Source organism: Cetorhinus maximus, chromosome 6 (assembly GCF_964194155.1).
Source record: "Cetorhinus maximus chromosome 6, sCetMax3.hap1.1, whole genome shotgun sequence".
In the NCBI taxonomy this organism is placed as follows: domain Eukaryota; kingdom Metazoa; phylum Chordata; class Chondrichthyes; order Lamniformes; family Cetorhinidae; genus Cetorhinus; species Cetorhinus maximus.
This window is the reverse complement of record NC_135884.1, coordinates 34,421,067-34,443,086: the sequence shown is the minus strand read 5'-3', so window position 1 is coordinate 34,443,086 and position 22,020 is coordinate 34,421,067. Positions and strand designations below refer to the sequence as shown.

Here is a 22,020-nt window from a genome sequence, read left to right as displayed (position 1 = left end):
AATTCCACTTCTGAAGAGGAGTCATACTGAACTTGAACCATTGGGTAGAATTTTTCCATCCTTCCCGCCGTGGGAGTCATGGCGGGCGGGAGCAAGAATCTAGCGGTGGTCAAAAAGTCGGCATAAAAGTAGTTTGTGATTCTGTCAATGGTGGGTTAATGGCGGGTCTGTTATCTCGCTCCCTAGTGGCATGAACATCATTTGCATTCATTACCATCTCATGAATGCTCATTAAAACAGCTGATCACCTGAATATTGTGATGCCTTCCAATCTTGTGGAAAATTATGTCAGCCTGAAACCCATTTGAAAAGGAGTGGCGTGCATATGTCAGACCTCAGTTTGCTCGTGACTTCGAGGTGAGTGCAACATACATAGCCTACCTGCCATGGCATTGTGCTAGTCTTGTTGTGATGAACACCACACTGCTGGGGCTGTAGGGTTGGTCTGTTCCTGCTCTTTGCCTACGTTGTCCAGAAGGACACCACTGTGCTGCAGTACTCATGCAGGCCTCCACTTTCAGACCCTGACCAGTACTGCAGCCAGGGTTTGGGAGTGCAGGGGTCCTCTGCTCCTGGTGGCTGACACCATTGTCCAAAGGACATCACTGTGCAGAGGTACTTAGGCAGAACTCCATTTTCAGAAATGAGCATTTCGACTGGGAGTGGGGTGTGAGGATGAACAACACAAGGGGGGCAGTGGGGAAGGAAGACTGTGCAAGAGCTGTGAGGGGGAAAAGGGGGCACTATAGAAGGCAGAGGAGCAAGGAGGAGGATGAGGATTGCGAACAATGGGAGGTAAAGGGTAGACCAAGGAGTGGGAAGCTGGAGTCTGACATGGGTACATGAAATGCTGACATTCAAGGGGGTCAAAGATATAACACATGTTTGACCAGAAGGGAATGCACGCAGACTCTGGAATAGAAAGTGGGGGTTTGCTAGTGTGGCACAAGAGGGATGGTCACACAGAGACTCAGGTGGGGGGTGGTTTGAGAGGAGAAACTGTAGTCCTCAGTCATCAGCAATGGGGAGCTGTGTAAATGTCCAAGTCCTTGGTCTGGGGCTTGCAGTCAGGAGTCACAGAATACAGACACTCCTGTGGCGATGTGGAAAGGAATCACTGAGTACAGGCAGTCCAGGGGCTTTGTGGACCTCATAATCAGAAGTCAGAGATAGGAGACGGTTCAGAGGTGCATCCACCATGCAGCAGGAGGAACCATTGGAGGCACGGTGTACTCCAGTTGCACGGAGGGGCATGGGCTGTATGCTTCAGAGGAGAAAAAGCACAGCTCGGTGTATGGGGCTGTCTCACAGTCACTGTCCTTGGGTTTGGCTGTGTCTGTACTGGGCTTCAGATGGAATGGTGTTGGTAACTCGAGACATCTGTAGCTTTGGATTGGAAACACATAATAAAGGGGTATGTGAAGTTCTCCTGGGATGGGGGCTCACTTTGGTAGGTGGCTGGTCCCACTGCCTTTAGATGGGTGGGTTGAGGTCCACATGGGGCATGGGCAAGTCGCAAATGATGGGCGCAGAGAGGAGGGTAAGAATGACCACCACAACAACTATGGGATCCAATATTATTGGGGGAGGCCGGAGAACAACAGGAGGGAGCTTGACCTTCACATCGTGAGGTTCCAGGTATATATCAGATGGACGGACAGTGAGAGAGGGAACGTCGAATTGTGTTTTGAAGTAATAATGGAGAACCACCATCTTGCTGCACCACAATAATGCCGGTCTCAAATCGAAAGTACCGGCGAAGCTGATCGGGTGGGATCTGAGGCAATGTGGGAGGTGCGCACTGCTGAGCCAAGGGACCCTTTCTGGAGGCGTCCTCTAACTTGTTGGTGCTGCAAGTGTGAACACGAGTCTGCTTAGTGAGAAAGGAGGAAGACCTTCTGAGGAAAAAAGCCACCCAAGCCAATACCTTAATTATCGCTTTAAAGGGGTACTCAGAACTCAATGGCTTCACATCACAGTTGCTGCATCTCGAGAGTAACACAGAGGAATTTAGAATTTGGGAATGCAGGCAATAGTGAAGGAGGCACTGCTGCATCATATATTGCATTCCATCAATGAAGGCAAGTCATATGTTCACCAGAATTGGCGTTCATAACAGGCCAAAGGGCATCCACTCATTGACCATGAGCAACTGATTGGTCATTACTATGCCACATCAGAGATTGAAGCACAGGGTTAAGTTGAATCACTCATCATTTACACCTTATTATCCCACGCAGAGTTCCAAATGTTATATATCTGGGGTGCCACCTTGGTCACCTTGATGTGTGCTAGCATCTCAGGGGCAAAGCTGCATCAGCCACCATGCAAGTAGGGCAGGAAAAACTATAGACCCTTCCAGTTGCCATACGTTTCATATTCTGAGCTTTGCTTTCTTGATCCTTTAATCATTAATGTCTTCAGTGTTTCATTCCAGAAAGAAGGCAAAAGCTCAAATGGATCCAGAACTCAATGCTGCCTTTGTCAGGGTCCTAATGCAATGGAGGAAGTAAAGGGAGAGTCGATGCTGAGTGCAGCTCCAGCAGGTCTTCCTCATTTCTCACTAAGCAGACTCATGTTCACACTTGTGGCACCAACAAGTAAGAGGACACCTCCAGAAAGGGCCCTTTAGCTCAGCAGTGCGCACCTCCCACACTGCCTCAGAACCCTGAGGGACATGGTCAAGGGGTGCCAAAGCATGAACAGGAGGGTCAGAGGAGAGACCCAGACAACGGAGGCGAATTGCCAGATCTAGGATATACTATAGAAAAGTCTCATATTTACAAGTAAGTGAGAGACAATGCCTGGCACATCTGCGCTTGTCCCGAGCTCAGATACATCACATATGCCACATTCTTCATGAAGACATGGCGCCATGTTGGCTTGGAGGCTATCCCCTGCCAGTGGCTTTGAAGGTGACCGCAGTGCTCAATTTCTTTCCCTCTGGGTCTTTCCAGGGATCAACAGGGGGCCTGTGCAGCATCTCTCAGTCTTCAACACATAGATGCATAAAGGAGGTCACAGATGCCCTTTCCAGGAAATCAGATCATTTTGTCAGGTTTGCTCTGGACGAAGATAGCCAGGTTGTGATCAACTGGCTTTGCCGCCATGTCAGGCTTCCCAAGAGTGCAGGGTGCAATAGACTGCACCCATGTGCTTTGACGGGCTCCATGGCAGCAGCCCCTAATGTTTATAAACTGCAAAGGCTACCATTCCATCAATGTACAACTGATGTATGAACATCAGAAGCACATAACGCACATTTGTGCTAGGTACCCTGTGAGCTGCCATGATTCCTACATCCTGAGTCACTCCCAGGTGCCTGAGGTTTTCAAGGGGTCTGTACATCTGCAGGGATGGCAGCTTGCGGAAATGCTGAAACATTGGCGGGTGGCACTGGTGCGTCACCCTCAGAGTCGTTCCAAGGAGAGGTACGACGCTGCTCACAGCTCCAAACGCTCCCTTATTGAGCAGACCATTGGGGTTCTGAAGATGCACTTCCGATGCTTGGACTGCTCACTACAATATACTCCCGATAGAGTTTCATGCATCATCGTAGTGTGTTATGCCCATCACAATCTGGCAATGCAAAGAGGCGATTCCCTTGCTGGAGGGTGAAATGTAGGAGGATGAGGGCTTATCAGATGATGAAGATCTAGAGGTCCAGGAACCTTAGGAGGCTGCTGAGGGTCAGTATGAACGCAATGACGCCATGGAGCAAGGAAGATGTTGGAGATGTGCCTGCAATACATTCATTGTTGACAGGTTGCAATAAGAGTTAAGTTAAGGGCATATGGCCATATCTTTCCTAGCCCTCAATGCCGTTCCGTTTCATCTCAGGGGATGTCCAACTATTTGCAGCGAGAATGAGTCCAGCATTCACACTTGCACATTCTGACCTCATGAATCACCAGGCCATGATTTCTGCATTGGTCCACAGTGCCCTGTGAATGCAGTCACTCTAGGAACTGAGAGTCCACTGAGGAATGAGAGTGATGCAAGAGAAGACTTGAAGCTTTCTCTGCCATATAATGATGCAAAACTGCTGCCACTGACATGGCTAGGGGTCTCCTCCTTCTGTGCTTGTCTTGTCTTGTGTCACTACCACTGAGGAGACACAAATGCCGTAGAATATCAAAGCTGATGAGCTACCCTCACTCAATGGTGCTCCTTGAAGAAGAAGGATTAGAAACATTTACATCACACACTTCTAAAATAAAGATGTAAACACATCTCCCTGACATCACACAAGGGCGCGGAGACGAGTTCAAGTGAGGTTGACGTCGCAGAAATGTTAACCTCACAGTGGGGCACTATAACTAAGTGGGAGGATGGCTAAACTTCGACGGATTCCAATGTACAAAATCACAATGCCTTCAGTTGACCAAAACACTTACATAACCATCAAATCTATTCACAAAATGCATTTTCTTTACAGTGGTAGCACACCCGCGGCCCAAAAGTGACATCAAAATTTAACTTTCCTACCCTACCACTACACCCGGGTGCAGCCCTGACATCCACAGCAGAGGTGGAGGCAACCTGCTGACTGCTACGTCCTTATGTCTGCGATGACCTTGGCAGATGTCCTTTGGTGGCCCGAGACATGATAAGGGTCTCCTGCTCTGAGGCAGATGCATCCTCAGTGGTCTGGGCAGCTGGAGTGGCTGGGGTTACAGGCAGAACAGACTGTGAGCAGCTGCACACCCTTGGAGTGTCCAGAGAGGAGGCCCCCAGGGTGTCCGGCTGACGCTCATCCTCCCTGTGGGTGCCCAAGGGCCCCACCCTGACTCCTGCAGGAGGAGATGGTGCACTTGGAGGGAGGTCAAGGTGCCTCGTCCTCATATCACCTACATCTCAATGGTGCCCACCAAGCTGTGAGGCTATGAAATGCAGAGCCAAGTGCAAATCTAGCAAGACCTGCTGGACCAAGGTCTCCATGGGGATTGCAAACCTTCCCTTGGTGATCTCAAGGCACTCACATGTAGGAGCCACGACATCAGACAGAACGCGGGCAGACTCCTCTATCATTCGCTCTAGTCTGCTGAGGGACCACTGATTTGCTGCCTGATGTTCTGCCGCCTGTCGTGCATCTCTGGCACTGAGTTGGCAGCCACTTCCAGAGGGTCATCATCTGACTCGGACTGAGCGGTTGACTGTTCTCCAGCAGCCCTCCGAGTGCTGGAGACTTGGGCTGTCCCTGCTTCTTACTGCTGCGGGGATGTGTCAGTGAGGTGTTCTCCAGAAAGTGACCCCGAGCCTATCCTAACACTGTGCCCCACCGAGATGTGCGTGTCTGCGCTGATGGAGAGTGTGGGTGAGCGCAGTGACGGTTCTTCCAGACATTCCTCTTCAGACATGGTTTGGGGGCTCAGACTTATGCTGGACTGCCTTGTGGGCCTGGACCTGCTGCTGCCTAGAAAATAGAAAATAGAGTTTCAGGTTGATGAGCATGAGCAATGTAAGACTGCATGTGACTCAGTGATTGTCGGGGTGTGATCTGTACTAGGTTGGTGGGACAAACCAATCTCCCCTTCACCACAGGAGCGATTACTGTCCTCGCCAATCAACTCGGCTGCAGCCTCCTTGAGCTCAGTGGGGGGGCAATGGTGTCAGCCATCCCTCCGCCAGTCTGTGTTCTTTCCTTTCTGTTGTGCCAGCTTGCCCTGTATGAAGGAGAAAGGTATGTGATGAGATCGGATGGAGCAGAGGTTGGGCGAGATGTATGTCTCTTGTGTGTGTGGTGAGCCCTCCTCAGAAGGGCCAGAAGATGGAGTGTGAGCAACATGATAGATGGGGTGGTGGTGATGTGAAATTTTCTGTGAGAGAATGAGTGGTGATATGTGTCCCCCACAAATGGTTGTGCGAGTCCCTGAAGAGTGTAGCCATTTGAGTGCAGGATGCCATGATGAGAGTTTGACATTGGAAGCTGAAGGATGACTTGACTTACCCTGGCAGAGTGGATGAAATCATTCATCCTCTTCCTGCAGTATATGGCTTTTCAGACACGGTTGCCAGTCATGCTGACCTTGTGTGTAACGGCCTCCCAGGCTGGAGAGGTGAGGCTGGCATGCTTCCTGGATCTATCTTGGGATACAGGACATGCCTGAGTGCCCACACTCCTCTGGTCAAGGCCTTGAGGGCCTGGTGGGTGAAGTGGGGTGCTGCCTTCTTCTTGAGGTTTACGGCCTTCTTGTGCGTGGAAGACATCTGTAATGGTCTCCTGGAGACAGTTGGTCCGGAGAGAATGAGATATAGGTGTTCGACTGGTGTTTAAATATGGTTCCCGGACCTTCGACCCCACCAGCTGAAGGCAGGCGAATGTTAAAAGAAAACTAGAAATAACAACTCAGCACAGAACTCAGATTTTGGAGTGAAGTCAAGTAACAAAAGACTACCACCCCTTTGAGAAGGGTTTCACCAGAAGATGGGTGATGTTGCGAAAGTACACAGTACTTGTGGTGGAGAGGACATGGGCTCAGTTCAGGATCAAGCGCCATAGAAGTTTGAAAAAAAAGGGTGTTGCGCCTGAAAAATTGTTCGGAGTTAGGAGGGGATGGGGCAAATAGATAGATTTAATTGTGATGGTATAGAGCTTGCCCAAAGATCAAAGAAGATGGCTTCGGTGTTCCCAACATGAAGCTGAATGGAACTGTGACAATGGTGGTTTTAAAAGTTAGGCAGTGCCAGGTAGGATTGGACCCAGGAAGGGATGTTGGATAGTCAGCATTTTAGGTGGATGGGGTCAAGGGAGCAGGGTGTGGTCAAGGGAGCAGGATGTGAAGTTCATGGATCAGAAGATCTTGGAAAGAGAGAGGGCAGATGGAAGAGAAACTAGAGAGAGATGTGGATTCATAAGGTGGACATAAGGGAGGGAAGTAGGCGAGGCAGCTGGACAAATGGCCTGAATCTTCACGACAAAGGGGGTATGTCCTGACCTAAAATAGGTACCATTTGTAATCAATATTAGCAGACATCAATATAATTCCAACCAGTAAATAATTTATTATACATAGAAATTATTGCTAACCATGGATAAATATTACCAGGCTGGTGATACAATTTCAAATTTCTGCATTCAGCTTGCGCTTAAACCATTAAAACAAAGCTTTAGGGTGTCATCTATGGAATATACTTCTGAGTATTTTTTTTTGTTCCACATCTGCACAAGTGACTGGGAGAGTTGAGTGGGAGGGCAGAGATAAACTTTGGGTGTCAAAGTGGCTCCAAAGTAACATACCTGAAAATAAGCTCAGAATTAAATTAATCTATGATAGGCTCTATAACTTGTTCTGCATCATGCAGATGTGCAATATTTCAAGTCATGATTTATCAATCAATCTCATCACTAACAGAACTGAAGAAGTTGCTTTGTTGCTGGCGGTAGCAATTCTTCCCACAAGACTCCAGATAACACTATGAGCCAATGCCTTATGGGTAAGCAGCATGAAGCTTACCAGTTACTTAGTTAAACACCAGCAAAACAAAGAACAAACATGTATTTACAAAGTGCTTTTCACAACCTCAGGATGTCCCAAAGCACTCTAAAGCCAATGAAATACTTTAAAAAATCTAGCCACTGGTGTGATGCAGGAAATGTGGCAGCCAATTTGCACACAAAATTCTGGAACTCCCTCCCTAACAGCACTGTGGGTGTCCCTACACAACATGGACTGCAGCGGTTCATGAAGGCAGCTCACCATCAGCTTCTCAAGGGCAATTAGGGATGGGCAATAAATGCTGGCCTAGCTAGCAACATCCACATCCCATGAATGAATGATTAAAAAACACAGCAAGATCCCACAATTAACAATATGATATTGACCTGATCGATCCTCCTTTTTCCAACAATTTATATATTTATACTTGGGACTTGGGAGTCCTAGTCCAGGATTCTCTTAAGGTTAACTTGCAGGTTGAGTCGGTAGTTAGGAAGGCAAATGCAATGTTGGCATTTATTTCGAGAGGACTAGAATATAAAAGCAGGGATGTGCTGCTGAGGCTTTATAAGGCTCTGGTCAGACCACATTTATAATATTGTGAGCAATTTTGGGCCCTGTATCTCAGGAAGGATGTGCTGGCCCTGGAGAGGATCCAGAGGAGGTTCATGAGAACAATCCCAGAAATGAAAGGCTTAACATATGAGGAACGTTTGAGGACTCTGGGTCTATACTTGATGGAGTTTAGAAGGATGAGGGGGGATCTGATTGAAACTTACAGAATACTGAAAGGCCTGGATAGAGTGGACGTGGGGAAGATGTTTCCATTAGTAGGAGAGACTAGGACCCGAGGGCACAGCCTCAGAGTAAAGGGAAGACCTTTTAGAACAGAGATGAGGAGAAACTTCTTTAGCCAGAGAGTGGTGAATCTATGGAATTCATTGCCACAGAAGGCTGTGGGGGCCAGGTCATTGAGTGTATTTAAGACCGAGATAGGCAGGTTCTTGATTGGTAAGGGGATCAAAGGTTACGGGGAGAAGGCGGGAGAATGGGGTTGAGAAACTTATCAGAAACTTATGAATGAAGGAGCAGACTCGATGGGCTGACTGGCCTAATTTCTGCTCCTATGTCTTATGGTCTTATTTTTTTCTTTTCCCACCTATTTCTATTATTTTTAAATGTATTTCCATTCATTGTTTCATCTCCACCTTTTAGCCCATTTCGATTCCTTCCCTCCACTCCACCCCCACTAGTGCTATCTGTCACTTGCTCGTCCTGCTTTCTACCCTTAATGTCGCCATTAGCACATTCCATAACTAATATCACCACCGTCAACACCCCTTTGTCCTTTTGTCTATGACATCTTTGGCAATCTCTTCTTTGCCTCCAACTATCACTGGCCCTCTATCCAGCTCTACCTGTCCTCAACCAGCTTATATTTCATCTCATTTCTATTTTTCCTTAGTTCTGATGAAGAGTCATACAGACTCAAAACATTAAATGTATTCCGCTCCGCAGATGCTGTCAGACCTGCTGAGTTTTTCCAGCTATTTTTGTTTTTGTTTCAGATTTCCAGCATCCGCAGTATTTTGCTTTCATCAGTTTATGTGAAATTGGTTGAGGGATAAATATCGGCCCAGGACACCTGAATGAACTTTCCTACTCTTCTTCGAATCGTTGACATGGGATCTTTTACATATACCTGAGAGGGCAGAGGGCCCTTGATTTGATGTCTCATCCGTAGCATCTTTGTGCACACTTGGTCTCCAAGACTTTGCTCTGCTAAATTTTTGCCCTTCCTACTTGAATTCACCTTTGCCCTTCCTACTTGAATTCAAGTGTGATATGTCTCTATGGAAAGACTGCACTCTATTGGGCAGACAGAAATTCCACATGTGCAGATTTCTCAGGTGCTTAGTTCATGTTTTAGGTTTCTGTGTCAGACACCCAGCTGAGCAGACAAAAAGAGTACATCTACACCTGTGATTATGTAACGACATTTTCCAGCAACATCACAGGAGTCTCGAAGTTTGAAATCAGTGTTACCATGTTAGATTATTTTTGATACAGCCTTTCATAAAATCTTTGCCTGTATATATTTCTACATGTACAAGCAGATAGGCTGCCCTATAAATGAGAAAAAAAGCATGGGAAAGAGTCCTTCAAAAAGTTTGGGCTCCACAGTAGTGCTGTACAAACATAATGAAGGTGAAGGCTGGTGGTTTCCACTTGTCCACTTGTGAGCCTGTGTTATGGCACAGTGGATGGTAAATGCTAAGCTGCTAAATGCCCAAAGGGAAACTTGAAACAACTGCCAAAACTGTTTTGCAATTTATATTCTTATTTTGAGATGTGTGCCTTGAATTCAGTAGTAATAAGTCCACCGAGTCTTAGAGCTTTGTTAAGCAAAACTAAATTAAACATTTATTAATAAAATAAATAATTTTAAGCACATACATAGGTCTACAAATTACTGCTCTGATAACTCCTCGCTCCCCTAATTAATCTGACTCCCAGTTACACCCCCGTTAAGGCAACAGTAAAAACAAAACAGATTTTATCAGACTCAGAGAAAGCACATGATACCCTGTACAGGGATATTCACAGGGAATTTCTTAGTTTTGGTTCCTATAGGCAGGAGGCTTTTCACACTTGTTAGATCTTAGAATGCCTTCCCCTCACGCATAACCTCATCTCCTTTGTACATGTTTCTCCCTTTGAATGCAAATTTCATTGCTTAATATGTCTTTGGACTTTACCTTTCTAATAAGAAAAACCTTTCACAGTACCAATTTTATCAATAAGCTTTGGGAAAAATAAACACACTGTTTAGCTTCTTCTGGCTAAGTGTAACATTTCACCCTCTGTTGAAATTCAAACTATTCTGGTTTATCTAAAAAATGCAAATTTTCCTTTACACCTCACATTCCAAAACTTCAGCCATTTTTACTTATTTAACATGTTAAACCTAGCTTCTCTTCTGATACATCAAAGCCTTCAGAACAGCTGTCTTTAATTCAATTAAGTCCTACCTAAACACACACACACACACACAGACTATCCAGGCCCCACCATTCCTACTTTACAATAAATCCCAATAACATTATGAAAATTATTATATTTTCATGACACCTGTCTTTTTCCTTTCATTCATCACCACTGACTGACATTGTTGTAACCCAACACCTCCACCTTCAAAATTACATCCTTGTGTTTAAATCTCTTCATGCCCTCATCCCTCCCTATCTGTAATCTCCCGCCAGCCATACAGCAACCATCCACAAGCTCAACATTCCTCTCACTGGTCTTTTATATATCCTCCTTTCCTTTTGCACGCCACCAGCCCCAACCCCCACCTCCCTTTACACTGGAGGCTGTGAGTTCAGCTGCCTAAAACCATACTCTAGAACTGTGGGTCGCAACCATCAGTGGGGTCACAGGATGAGATTTTGAGGTCATGAACTCAGACAGCAATTGCGGCCATGGAGCTTGGACTGAATTTGCTTGAACTGACAGCTACAAGGCCCCTTTAAATGTTTGTTTTTTTTTCTGCTGGTGTGGTTTAATCATATGTTCTCTGAGACCCGAGTGCCTTATAAAGGCACTATATAAGTACAAGCTATTGTTATTTGTAAAATAGATGGGTCTGCCCACCAACCAACTCAACAACCGTCCAATCCCCATCCTCAATAACCGCCCCTTACCCCCACCTTAATTTTCAATCCGGGGTCACATGAAGTCTGAAACATTAAAATGTGGTCACATTGGGAAAAAGTTTGGGAAGCACTGCTCCAGAATTTCCTTCTTAAACCTCTCGGCCGCCCTCTGTTTCTCTAAACTCACCAATTCTAATACCTTCATCTTTAACTCACTACCCATTTTTGCCATTAGATAGATAATTGGTTTATTGAAAAGTCAGCATGGTGGCTGGTGCCAAATTGTGATGACAATACAAGTAAAACAAGTAACCATAATTTCTAACATAGTTATTTTTATTTTAATGATTATCTATAAAGTATAAAATAATAAAACGATTGCATAATTATAAATATTTAAGTATACAAATAATTATAATACATTGCAAAATGCAGGTCTCCTTAATTTACAGAATAAAAATGAAAGGTCCTCTGAACTCTGCATTTTGCATGAAAGTCCTTGATCTTATGTTGTCAGGTTGAGTTCATTAAATTCTCAATCATTTACATACTATGAGTGTTATAAATGAGGGGATTGGGCTATCTCATAGTCTATTCGTTCTAGATTTTATTTGTGGGATGGTATATTTTGTCCTTAACTCCATCACACATTCACTTGTGTGCGGTTGCGCCAAGAGATAGTGGCAATGGGAGTTTCCTAGCTAAGTCCAGACAGAGATTTTTCCAACTTTCAGCAAGCGAACACATATTGAGTTGTTTGATTCTATCAGAGTAGCTTTGGTATGTGTTACCTAGGATCAGTTTCAACACCTGTTTTTGAGCGCTTTCGAGCTTGTTCATATGCTCTTCGGTAAGTCCAGCATTATAACTGTCATTGTGTATTCAATTAGATCTCAGTGGAAAGCCTTAGGACATTAAAGGCACTATGTAAGTACAAGCTGTTGTTAATTTGACTGGATGCTTTATCAATCAGATTTCTCGATCAGATCTCCACTCAGCTCTGGGTTTGTTTTTATTCAAATTTTTAATCTTCACTCTTAGAGTCTTTGTAGTCTGAAAGGACACATACCAAAGACTCTGAAGAAATGTTGAAGAATCACTGAAACCTCAAGGATCTCGAGCAACATGGTCTGACAGCTCCTTATGGTCAATTAACTATCACCAAACCCCATTTGTTACTAAATCTCAACTTGCTGCTGAAGTTGATATGACTAAGACAGTCAACAAGTGATAGTTTTTTTTAAAGAGGACAAAGGGCAGGGAAAGAGAAAATCCTCCTAATTACAATTGTCAATCAAGGCTAGACTTTAATCCTAGGTCTCTGAAGATTTAGAAAATTGTGAATAGGTTGGATAGCAACACTGTTTTGCTGCATCAGAATTTAAGGGTTTTTATTCTCCTCTACAAGTTACCATTCAAACAGGTAAAATATGATAGCAACGATATACTGAAGTAGCCTGGCATAGTACGAATCACGTGTTAAGATTGAGGAAACTGATGCCGTTCCAAGCATTAGTGAAACAGCAGATATATTGGCTTATGCACTCAAAAAGCCCAAAAGAGTCAAGAGACAAGAATGTGATGCCTTCATATTTAAAATGTTCCTGAGCAATAAAAGTAAATGCTCTTTAAAAAAAAATGTCATCAGGTAGCTGACCAGCATCTCAAAATAGATTTCCACCTAAATAATTGAGTTCAAATCCAAAATTTTTTATTCAAACATGATCATCCTCAACGAAGGAGGTTTCCCCAGTTATCAGACAGGCCACTTGACAGAACACTAGTTGATAGCACCTCATGTTTTTTTTAACCAAGTCTATTGGGATGACAAAGGATACAGATTACACTGTATACAAATTACACCATGCACAAAGCCATCCACAAGCGATAACTAGGAATAATATTATATTTTCAATAATAAAAGCAAACACCGTACTTATGCGAGGGTGGGAAGAAACACCTGTCGCAAGACCAGACCAACTTACACAAACAAACCTCTAAGTCAACAGACACCAGAACAGTACAGAACAGTCACAGAGGATACCTACAGCTAATCTTTTGGGGTGAGGGAAAAGTTAAAAAAACTGGATTCGTACCCTTACCTTTCCTGGTGTTCTCGGTCACATCAACACCAAACTGAATGATATCGCCCGACAGGAGCTCACATGGCGGGCTTTCCTCTGATCCTCGACTTAAACGTTGACTGTTAATAAACGTACCATTACTACTCTTAGTGTCCTGCAGATAGAACTGGAATAAAAAGCAAAATAAATATGATTTGCCCGTGAATTGTACCGTGATGCAAAATACTACTCAAAAATGTTATCTTTCTTCATCCAAACAATTAAATAGAACTCACTCGCTCCCAAAAAGGCATTATAACCATATTCAAATATGAGAGTGGTCAAGAGCATCAAGGCTCCATCTTAATACCTGTGTAAATTTGAGATGCTATTATACATTTTATACATAGTGATAGAGTCGTTACAGCAAGAAGGCAGCCATTTCGCTCATCAAGTCCGTGCTGGCTTCCTGTAGTGCAATCCAGTCAGTCCCATTCTCCTGCTCTATCCCTGTAGCCTTGCAAGCTTATTTCCCTCAAGTACCCATTCAGTTTCCTTTTGAAATCATTGATCACCTCCACTTCCACCACCCTCGCAGGCAGCATGTTCCAGGTCATTACCATGCACTGTGTAAAAATTTCTTCCTCATACCCCCCTTGCATCTCTTGTTCAAACCTTAAATCTCATAAGATCATAAGAAATAGGACAGGAGTAGGCCATTTGACCCATTGAGCCTGCCCCCTTCATTCAATAAGATCATGGCTGATCTGACTGTGGTCTTAACTCCATTTTCCTGCCTGTTCCCCATAATCCTCGACTCCCTCATTGATCAAAAATCTGTCTAATTCGGTCTTGAATATATTCAATGACCCAGCCTCCACTGGTCTCTGTGGAAGAGAATTCCAAATACTAACAACCCTCTGTAAGAAGAAATTCCTCCTCATCTTCAACTTAAGTGGGAGACCTTTTATTTTTCAACTGTACCCCCTAGTTCTAGATTCCCCGACAAGGAGAAAAATCCACCCTGTCAAGCCCTCAGATCCTTATATGTTTCAATAAGATCGCCTCTCTTTCTTCTAAACTCCAGTGAGTATAGGCCCAACCTGCTCAACCTTTCCTCAGAAGACAACCCTTTCATTCCAGGAACTAGCCAAGTGAACCTTCTCTAAACTGCTTCCAATGCAGGTATATCTCTCCTTAGATAAGGAGACCAAAACTGTACAAAATACTCTAGGTGCGGCCTCACCAATGCCCTGTACAGTTCTAGCAAAACCTCCCTACTTTTATACTGCATCCCCTTGTAATAAAGGCTAACATTCCATTTGCCTTGCTAATTACTTGCTGTACCTGCATGCTAACTTTTTGTGATTCATGTACAAAGACACCCAGACCCCTCAGAGATGGGGTCCTTTAGTCCCTCTCCATTTAAATAATATTCTGCTTTTCCGTACTGCCAAAGTGGACAAACTCACATTTTCCCACATTATACTCCATCTGCAAAATTTTTGCCCACTCACTTAACCTATCTATATCCCCGTGCAGGCTCTATATCCTCCTCACAACTTGCTTTTCTGCCTATCCTTGTATCACCAGCAAATTTGGCTCAAATACAGTTGATTCCCCCCCACCCACAGCCAAGACACTAATATAGATTATAAATAGTTGAGGGCTCAGCACTGATTCCTGCGCCACTCCACTAGTTACAGCTTGCCAACCTGAAAATGACCCATTTATCCAGGCTCTCTGTTTCCTTTTAGTTAGCCAATCCTTTATCCATGCTAATATATCACCCTTAACACCATGAGCTCTTATCTTGTGCAGTAGCCTTTTATGTGGCACCCTATTGAATGCCTTTTGAAAATCCAATACACTACATCTACTGGTTCCCCTGTATCAACCCTGCTTGTTGCATCTTCAAAGAGCTTTAATAAATTAGTGAAACACTATTTCCCTCGCACAAAACCATGTTGACTCTGCCCGATTCATTATTATCTAAACGTCTTGCTACTACCTCCTTAAAAATGGATTCTAGCATCTTCCCAATGACAGATGTTAGACTGGGTGGCACATAGAAAGCAGGAAACTGTCTCCCTTCTTTCTAAAATGGTGGTGTTACATTTGCATTTCCCAATCCACTAGGACTTGCTAGAATCTCAGGAATTTTGGAAGATTACAACCAATGCATCCACTATCTCTGCAGTCACTTCCTTTAAGATCCTAGGATGCAGGCCATCTGGTCCAGGATAATTGTCCCACTAGTTTTCCTAGCATCTTTTCTCGAGTGATCGTGACTGCTTTAAGTTCGCCCCCCCCCCCTCCCTCTTTTGTACCCTGCTTTTCTACTATCCCTGGGCTTTTTGTGCTTTTTACTGTGAAGACAGATACACAATCCTTGTTCAAAATCTGTGCCATTTTCTTCTTTTGCATTAATTCCCCAGCCTTACCCTCCAAGGCACTGACGCTAACTTTAGCTACTCTTTTCCATTTTATATAAGTGCAGCTTTTACTGCCTGTTTTTATATTTCTTGCCAGTTTTCTCGCTATCAAATCTACATCCCCTAGTTCCTGTATGGTCAGCTAATGGGAACAGCTTTTCTTTGTCCATCTCACCTCAACACTTCATAATCTTGTACACCTTTATCAAATCTCCTCTCAATCTCCTTTGCTCCACGGAGGACAGTCATACCTTCTCCAACCCAACAATGTCGCTAAAATCCCTCATCTCTGGAACCATTCTGTGAGATATCCTCTGCCCCTCTCAAGGACCTTCACATGCTTCCTAAGGTGTGGTGACCAGAACTTTTAAAAAAAATTCATTCCTGGGATGCAAGTGTCACTGGCAAGGCCAGTGTTGGTCGGGCATCCTAATTGCCCTTGAGATGATGTGGTGGTAAGCAGTCTTCTTGAACCACTGCAGTCGTTCTGTTGTAGGCACACACACAGTGCTTAGGGTTTTTGACCGAGCAACAGTGAAGGAAAAGCAATATAGTGCTAAGTCAGGATGGTGTGTGGCTCGGAAGGTAACTTGTAGCTGGAGTGTTGCCATGAGTCTATTGCCCTTGTCATTCTAGGGCAATTAGGGATGGGCAATAAATGCTGGCCTAGCCAGTGATGCCTGCATCCCATAGTGAATTAAAAAAAAACTTGAATTTATGCTTTCCCAAAATCTGCTCAATTCTACTAAAGCATAAAACCACCCACATATATTGCTCTTAATGAGGGCAAAGTATCAGAAACTAAACAAAATTCAGGCGCTCTCTATTTTATCTGCCAAACCACTACAGGTTCAAATTTAGCACAATGGCCCGTGAGTAAATACAATGTCTGAAGGACTGAATCAAAAAGACACAAAGTGCCCGGTTCAATTCCTTCTCTGTGCTGAATTTAAATATCTCAGCTGCAATGATGATAGGGAGATACCATTGCTACAGAAGTGCTAGAGAAGGGAAAAGAAAATAATTCTGTATTCCCGAGTCTAGGCTGCTCTGCTTACAGAACCATGATTTCGTTATGGATCACTGCCTTGAGAATGAGATTTTTTTTTAAAAATCAGAGAACTAAAATTTTGGTGTAAAGCTGGTATTACAACATTGTTTTACTGGCATACTGGCATTGTTTTAAAGGTAGAATGGATTTTAGATTGGATGGAATCGTTTGGATGGAATTAATTTTGTGCTAATTGACTCACGACAAAACTATTTGGGTCCTCTTAATACATGATTTCATTATCAAGGATCTCAACTTCTTTCATTTCCAATTTCCCACTTGCATATTCATAGTTTTGTGCTTAGTAGCAGATAAACTATTCAGGTTGTTGATTTGTGCCAGGAATCTCCATTTCTTCAAATATATAACCTAGACTTCTTTCTGATCTGCTCAGCATTTGGCAGATCACTTTTGCCTCACTAGGAGTTGTTTTGGCATCCTGTTATCATACTTTTTCAATAAACACTGTACTGTAGGTGGTCTGTCACACTCCTAATTTTTATGTATAACATGTGGTGCTATTGCATTTTCAATTTGTCACGCAAAATTGTTTGGGTGTCACATATAGATACAGTACTTGTAGCATCTTGACACTACTCATCATTTTAATATACAAATAGGTTGCTACATGATCTCCCCTGCATGTGTAATTCAAATGTCATTTGGAAATCCCACTAATTACATAATGGAAATTTTCCATTGGCAATTTGTTTTATAACTATGGATATAGGAATTTATACTGGATAAAGATGACAAGTGCAAGCTAACACAAGATTTTTATTACATCGTTAGTCAATTTCCCATGCCATTGCCTACAGTAAGGCAGAGAATATTCTATCTGAAGTTTTTAATAAAGGGCTAAAAACAGTAAAGTTAATCATATGAGATATACAATATATGTGAATATTTTATTTTGTTTTAATCATTACTTTGGGCATTAAAGTCATTTATTGAGAAAATATAGCATAAACATGTCTCAGGTAGCACTTTAAGCGAATTGTGAGAACTCAGTATCCAGATTATGTAAAATAATGAATTGACATGGGCATTTTCTAGTATAATTGTGGACAGAAATATATAATAGAAAAGTTGATGCAACAGGTCTGAAAAAAAGAGTGACAGTGACAAAGAAGCAGGTCTTTGAATATATATTAAAGATTATATAGTTAGGCAGTTCAAATACATTTTTATGCATGTTAGAAGCACTGTCTTCATGCTTCCTACAAAACAGCAGAACAAAGTGGCTAACTCTCATGAAAAAATAAAGCATTTGACTATTATGGATTTTTTTAACATAAGCTACTTAATATAAACAAGTTTTGTCATGTAAAAAAGCTGAATACTGCAAATGCTGGAAATCTGAAATAAAAATAGCAAGTGCAGGAAATACTCAGCAAGTCTGGCAGTATCTGTGGAGAGAGAAACAGAGTTAACATTCTAGGTCTGTGACCTTTCACCAGACTGGGAAAAGTTAGGAATGAAATAGGTTTTGAGCAAGGGGTGCATGGGACAAAGACAAAAGGAAGGTCTGAGATCGGGTGAAAGATGGGAGAGACTGAATGGCAGAAGAGTGAATCTTCCAGGTCCAAAGGGAATGCTGATGGGTAAGGAAAGTAACAAAAGAAATAATAGGTGCTGCCAGACCTGCTGAGTATTTCCAGCATTTTCTGTTTTTATTTGTCTTGTATCATTTAGTAGTTTCTTTCCTCCTCCCAAATCAGTCTTCCTGTTTCGCAATATAAAAAGTAGAAGGACATGGGAAATCGCGACTTTGGCATTCTGTAGGTGTCATTAATTATTTGTTGAGGTCATGTTCGTGCAGCAGATTCAGCACTAAAGTAGTTCTATGCTCAAAACTGCCAAAGCCAAAATGAAACTTTATTTAAAAAATTTAATGCAGGCTCACATACTTGTATAAATATTACTAGTGGTCAATCAAAAGAGATGTCAATGCTGGCAGAAATCAACACATTTTAATGTTTTTGAAAATCATCATTAACCCAACTGATAACTGGTTAGCATGTCTAAAACACAATCCAACCACAGAGCCATTCAATAAACCAAACTCAAAAACCACTTCCATACTGGTAGAAACAAAACTACAGGGCTAGAAACAGTATTTATGAAATTAACAGCATTCTTTTTATACAAGCGCCCTTTGTGCTATTAGCACAATGAGATCCAGTCGGGAGGGTCCAGGCGTCGTGGTCCACATAGGTACCAACAAAATAGGCAGGACAAGGAAAGAGGTTCTGCATAACTAGTGTAAGGAGCTGGACACCAAAATTTAGAAGCAGAACCTCAAAGATAATATACCTGAGCCACATGCAAATTGGCATAAGGCAAATAAGATTAGAGAAGTTGTGTGGCTGAAGTGGGTTTCAGTTTGTGGGGCATTGGCACCAGTATTGGGGAAAGTGGGTGCTGTACCGTTGGGATGGTCTACACTTGAACTGTGCTGGGACCAGTGTTCTAGCGAGCTGCATAACTAGGGAAGTAGAGGGGATTTTAAACTAAATGGTGGGGGCAAGGGATCAAAGTTGGGAAGATGTGATAAGTCAAAGGAGTAGAGAAGTGGCAAGAGGGAAAGGCACTAACATGGGAAATGATAAATAGGCCATGACAGGAAGGGACAGAGAGTACAAATCTAAGAATAAATCAGCAGGTAAGGCTAGAGGTTACAAAAATAATAAAAAAGGACAAAACCATAGGCTCTGTATCTGAATGCACTTAGCATTCAAAACAAAACTGATGAACTGATATCACAAATAGAAATAAATAAGTACGATCTGATAGCCATCACAGTGTCACTGCTGCAGGATGACATAGATTGGGACCTGAATATTTAAGGATACATGAATTTAGGAAGGACAGGAAATTGGGAAAAGGTGAAGGGGTGGCAGCTCTGTGAATTAATGATAGTATTAGCAAAATAGAGTGGGATGACCTAAGTTCAGGAAACCTGGACGTGGAAGTACTTTGGGTAAGGATGAGAAAGGATAAAAAGGCAAGAAGTCACTTCTGGGGCAGGCACCCTAATAGTACCCACACGGTAGGGTGGAGTATAAAGGAAGAGATAATGGGAGCTTGTCAAAAAGGTACAATGATAATCATGGGGGATTTTAATTTACAATGACTGGAAAGATCAGATTGGCTTAGATGAGGAGTTCATTGAATGTTTTTGGTATAGTTTCTTAGAGCAGCATGCTCTGGAGCCAACCAGAGAGCAGGCTATTCTAGACCTAGTATTGTGTAACGAGATAGGATCAATTAATAACATCATAGTGAAGGCACCCATAGGTAGCAGTGATCATAATATGATTGAATTTTACATTCAGTTTGAGGGAGAGAAGGGTGGGTCCAAGACTAGCTAAAGTGAACTGGCAAATTAGGTTAAAAGATAGGTCAACAGAGATGCAGTGGCAGACATTTAAAGGGATATTTCAGAATACACAGAGCAGATACATTCCAACAAAAAAGAAAAAGTCCAAAGGGAGGACCCACCATCTGTGGTTACCCAAAAAGTTAAAAGATCATGTCAAACTTCAAGAGAAAGCATATAATTGCACAAGGATGGGTGGCAGGTCAGAAGATTGGACAGGATATAAACATCAGCAAGGAATGACAAAAAGATTAATAAGGAAGGAAAAATTAGAGTACGAGAGAAAGCTAGCTAGAAATATGAAGACAGATAGTAAGACTTTCTATAGATATTTAAAAAATGATTTAACAAAGTGAACATTGGTCTTATAGAAACTGAGTCTGGGGAATTAATAATGCAAAATAAGGTGGTGGCAGATGAATTGGACAGGTGCTTTGCATCAGTATTCACTATAGAGGATACAAGTAACATCACAGAAATAGCAGTAAATCAGGAAATGGAAGGGAGAGTGGAACTCAGGAAAATTACAATCATCAGGGAAGTGGTACTGAGCAAATTGTTGGAGCTATGGGCTGACAAATCCCCGGGTCCTGATGGACTTCATTCTATGGTCTAAAAAGAAGTGGCTAGTGAAATAATTGGTGCATTGGTTTTAATTTTCCAAAATTCCCTAGATTTGGGGAAGGTTCTATTAGATTAGAAAATAGAAAATGTAACTCATTTATTCAAAAAGGGAGGGAGACAGAATGCAGGAAACTACAGGCCAGTTAGCTTAACATCTGTCATAGGGAAAATGTTAGAAGCTATTATTAAAGACGTTATAGCAGGACATTTAGGTAAATTCAAGGTAATCAGGCAGAGTCAACATGGTTTTGTGAGAGGGAAATCATGTTTAACCAATTTATTGGAGTTCTTTGAAGAAGTAACATGTGCTGTGGATAAAGGGGAACCGGTGGATGTACTGTACTTAGATTTCCAGAAGGCATCTGATAAGGTGCCACATCAAAAATAATAATAATAAAAGCTCATGGCGTAGGGGGTAACATACTGGCATGGAAATAAGATTGGCTAGCTAACAGGAAACAGAGTAGGCATAAGTGGGTAATTTTCTGGTTGGCAAGATGTAATATGAGTGGTGTGCCACAGAGATCGGTGCTGGGGCCTCAACTTTTTGCAATTTTTATAAATGACTTGGATGAAGGGGCCAAAGGTATGGTTGCAAAATTTGCTGGTGATACAAAGATAGGTAGGAAGTAAGTTGTGAAGAGGACATAAGTAGGCTACAAAGGAATATAGATAACTTAAGTGAGTAGACAAAGATCTGGCAAATGGAGTACAATGTGGCAAAATGTGAAATTGTCCATTTTGGCAGGAAGGATAAAAAAAGTAGCATATTATCTAAATGGTGAGAGATTGCAAAGCTCTGAGATTCAAAGGGATCTGGGTGTCCTTGTGCATGAATCGCAAAAGGTTAGTATGCAGGTACAGCAACTATTTAGGAAAGCTAATAGAATGTTATTGTCTATTGCGAGGGGAATTGAATACAAAAGTAGAGAAGTTATGCTTCAGTTATACAGGGCATTGGTGAGACCACATCTGGAGTACTGTGTACACTATTGGTCTCCTTATTTAAGGACGAATGTAAATGCATTAGAAGTAGTTCAAAGAAGGTTAACTAGACAAATATCTGGAATGGGTGGGTTGTCTTATGAGGAAAGGTTGGACAGGTGAGGCATGTATCTGCTGGAATTTAGAAGAGTAAGGGGTGACTTGATTGAAACATAAGATCCTGAATGTTCGTGACAGGATGGATGTGGAAAGGATGTTTCCTGTTCTGGGAGAATCTAGAACTATGGGTCACTGTTTAAAAATAAGGGGTCATTCATTTAAGACGAAGATGAGGAGAAATTTTCTCTCTGAGGGTCGTGAGTTTTTGGAACACTCTTCCTCAAAAGGGGGTGGAAGAAGAGTCTTTGAATATTTTTAACGCAGAG

The 22,020-nt window shown here is 42.7% G+C and overlaps 1 protein-coding gene across 34 annotated transcripts in view; it reads right to left on the bottom strand.

The window, feature by feature from the left end:
- slmapa (sarcolemma associated protein a) overlaps nt 1–22,020 on the bottom strand; it is a 235,928-nt gene that overhangs the window by 161,732 nt on the left and 52,176 nt on the right. For 18 of the 34 annotated variants that reach the window (XM_078543550.1, XM_078543561.1, XM_078543557.1 and 15 more), the window contains exon 2: nt 13,192–13,345. In XM_078543550.1, coding sequence (XP_078399676.1) covers nt 13,192–13,345 — 154 coding nt within the window. The remainder of the gene's footprint in view (nt 1–13,191; nt 13,346–22,020) is intronic. The other 16 variants (XM_078543552.1, XM_078543560.1, XM_078543567.1 and 13 more) reach the window with 1 other exon arrangement.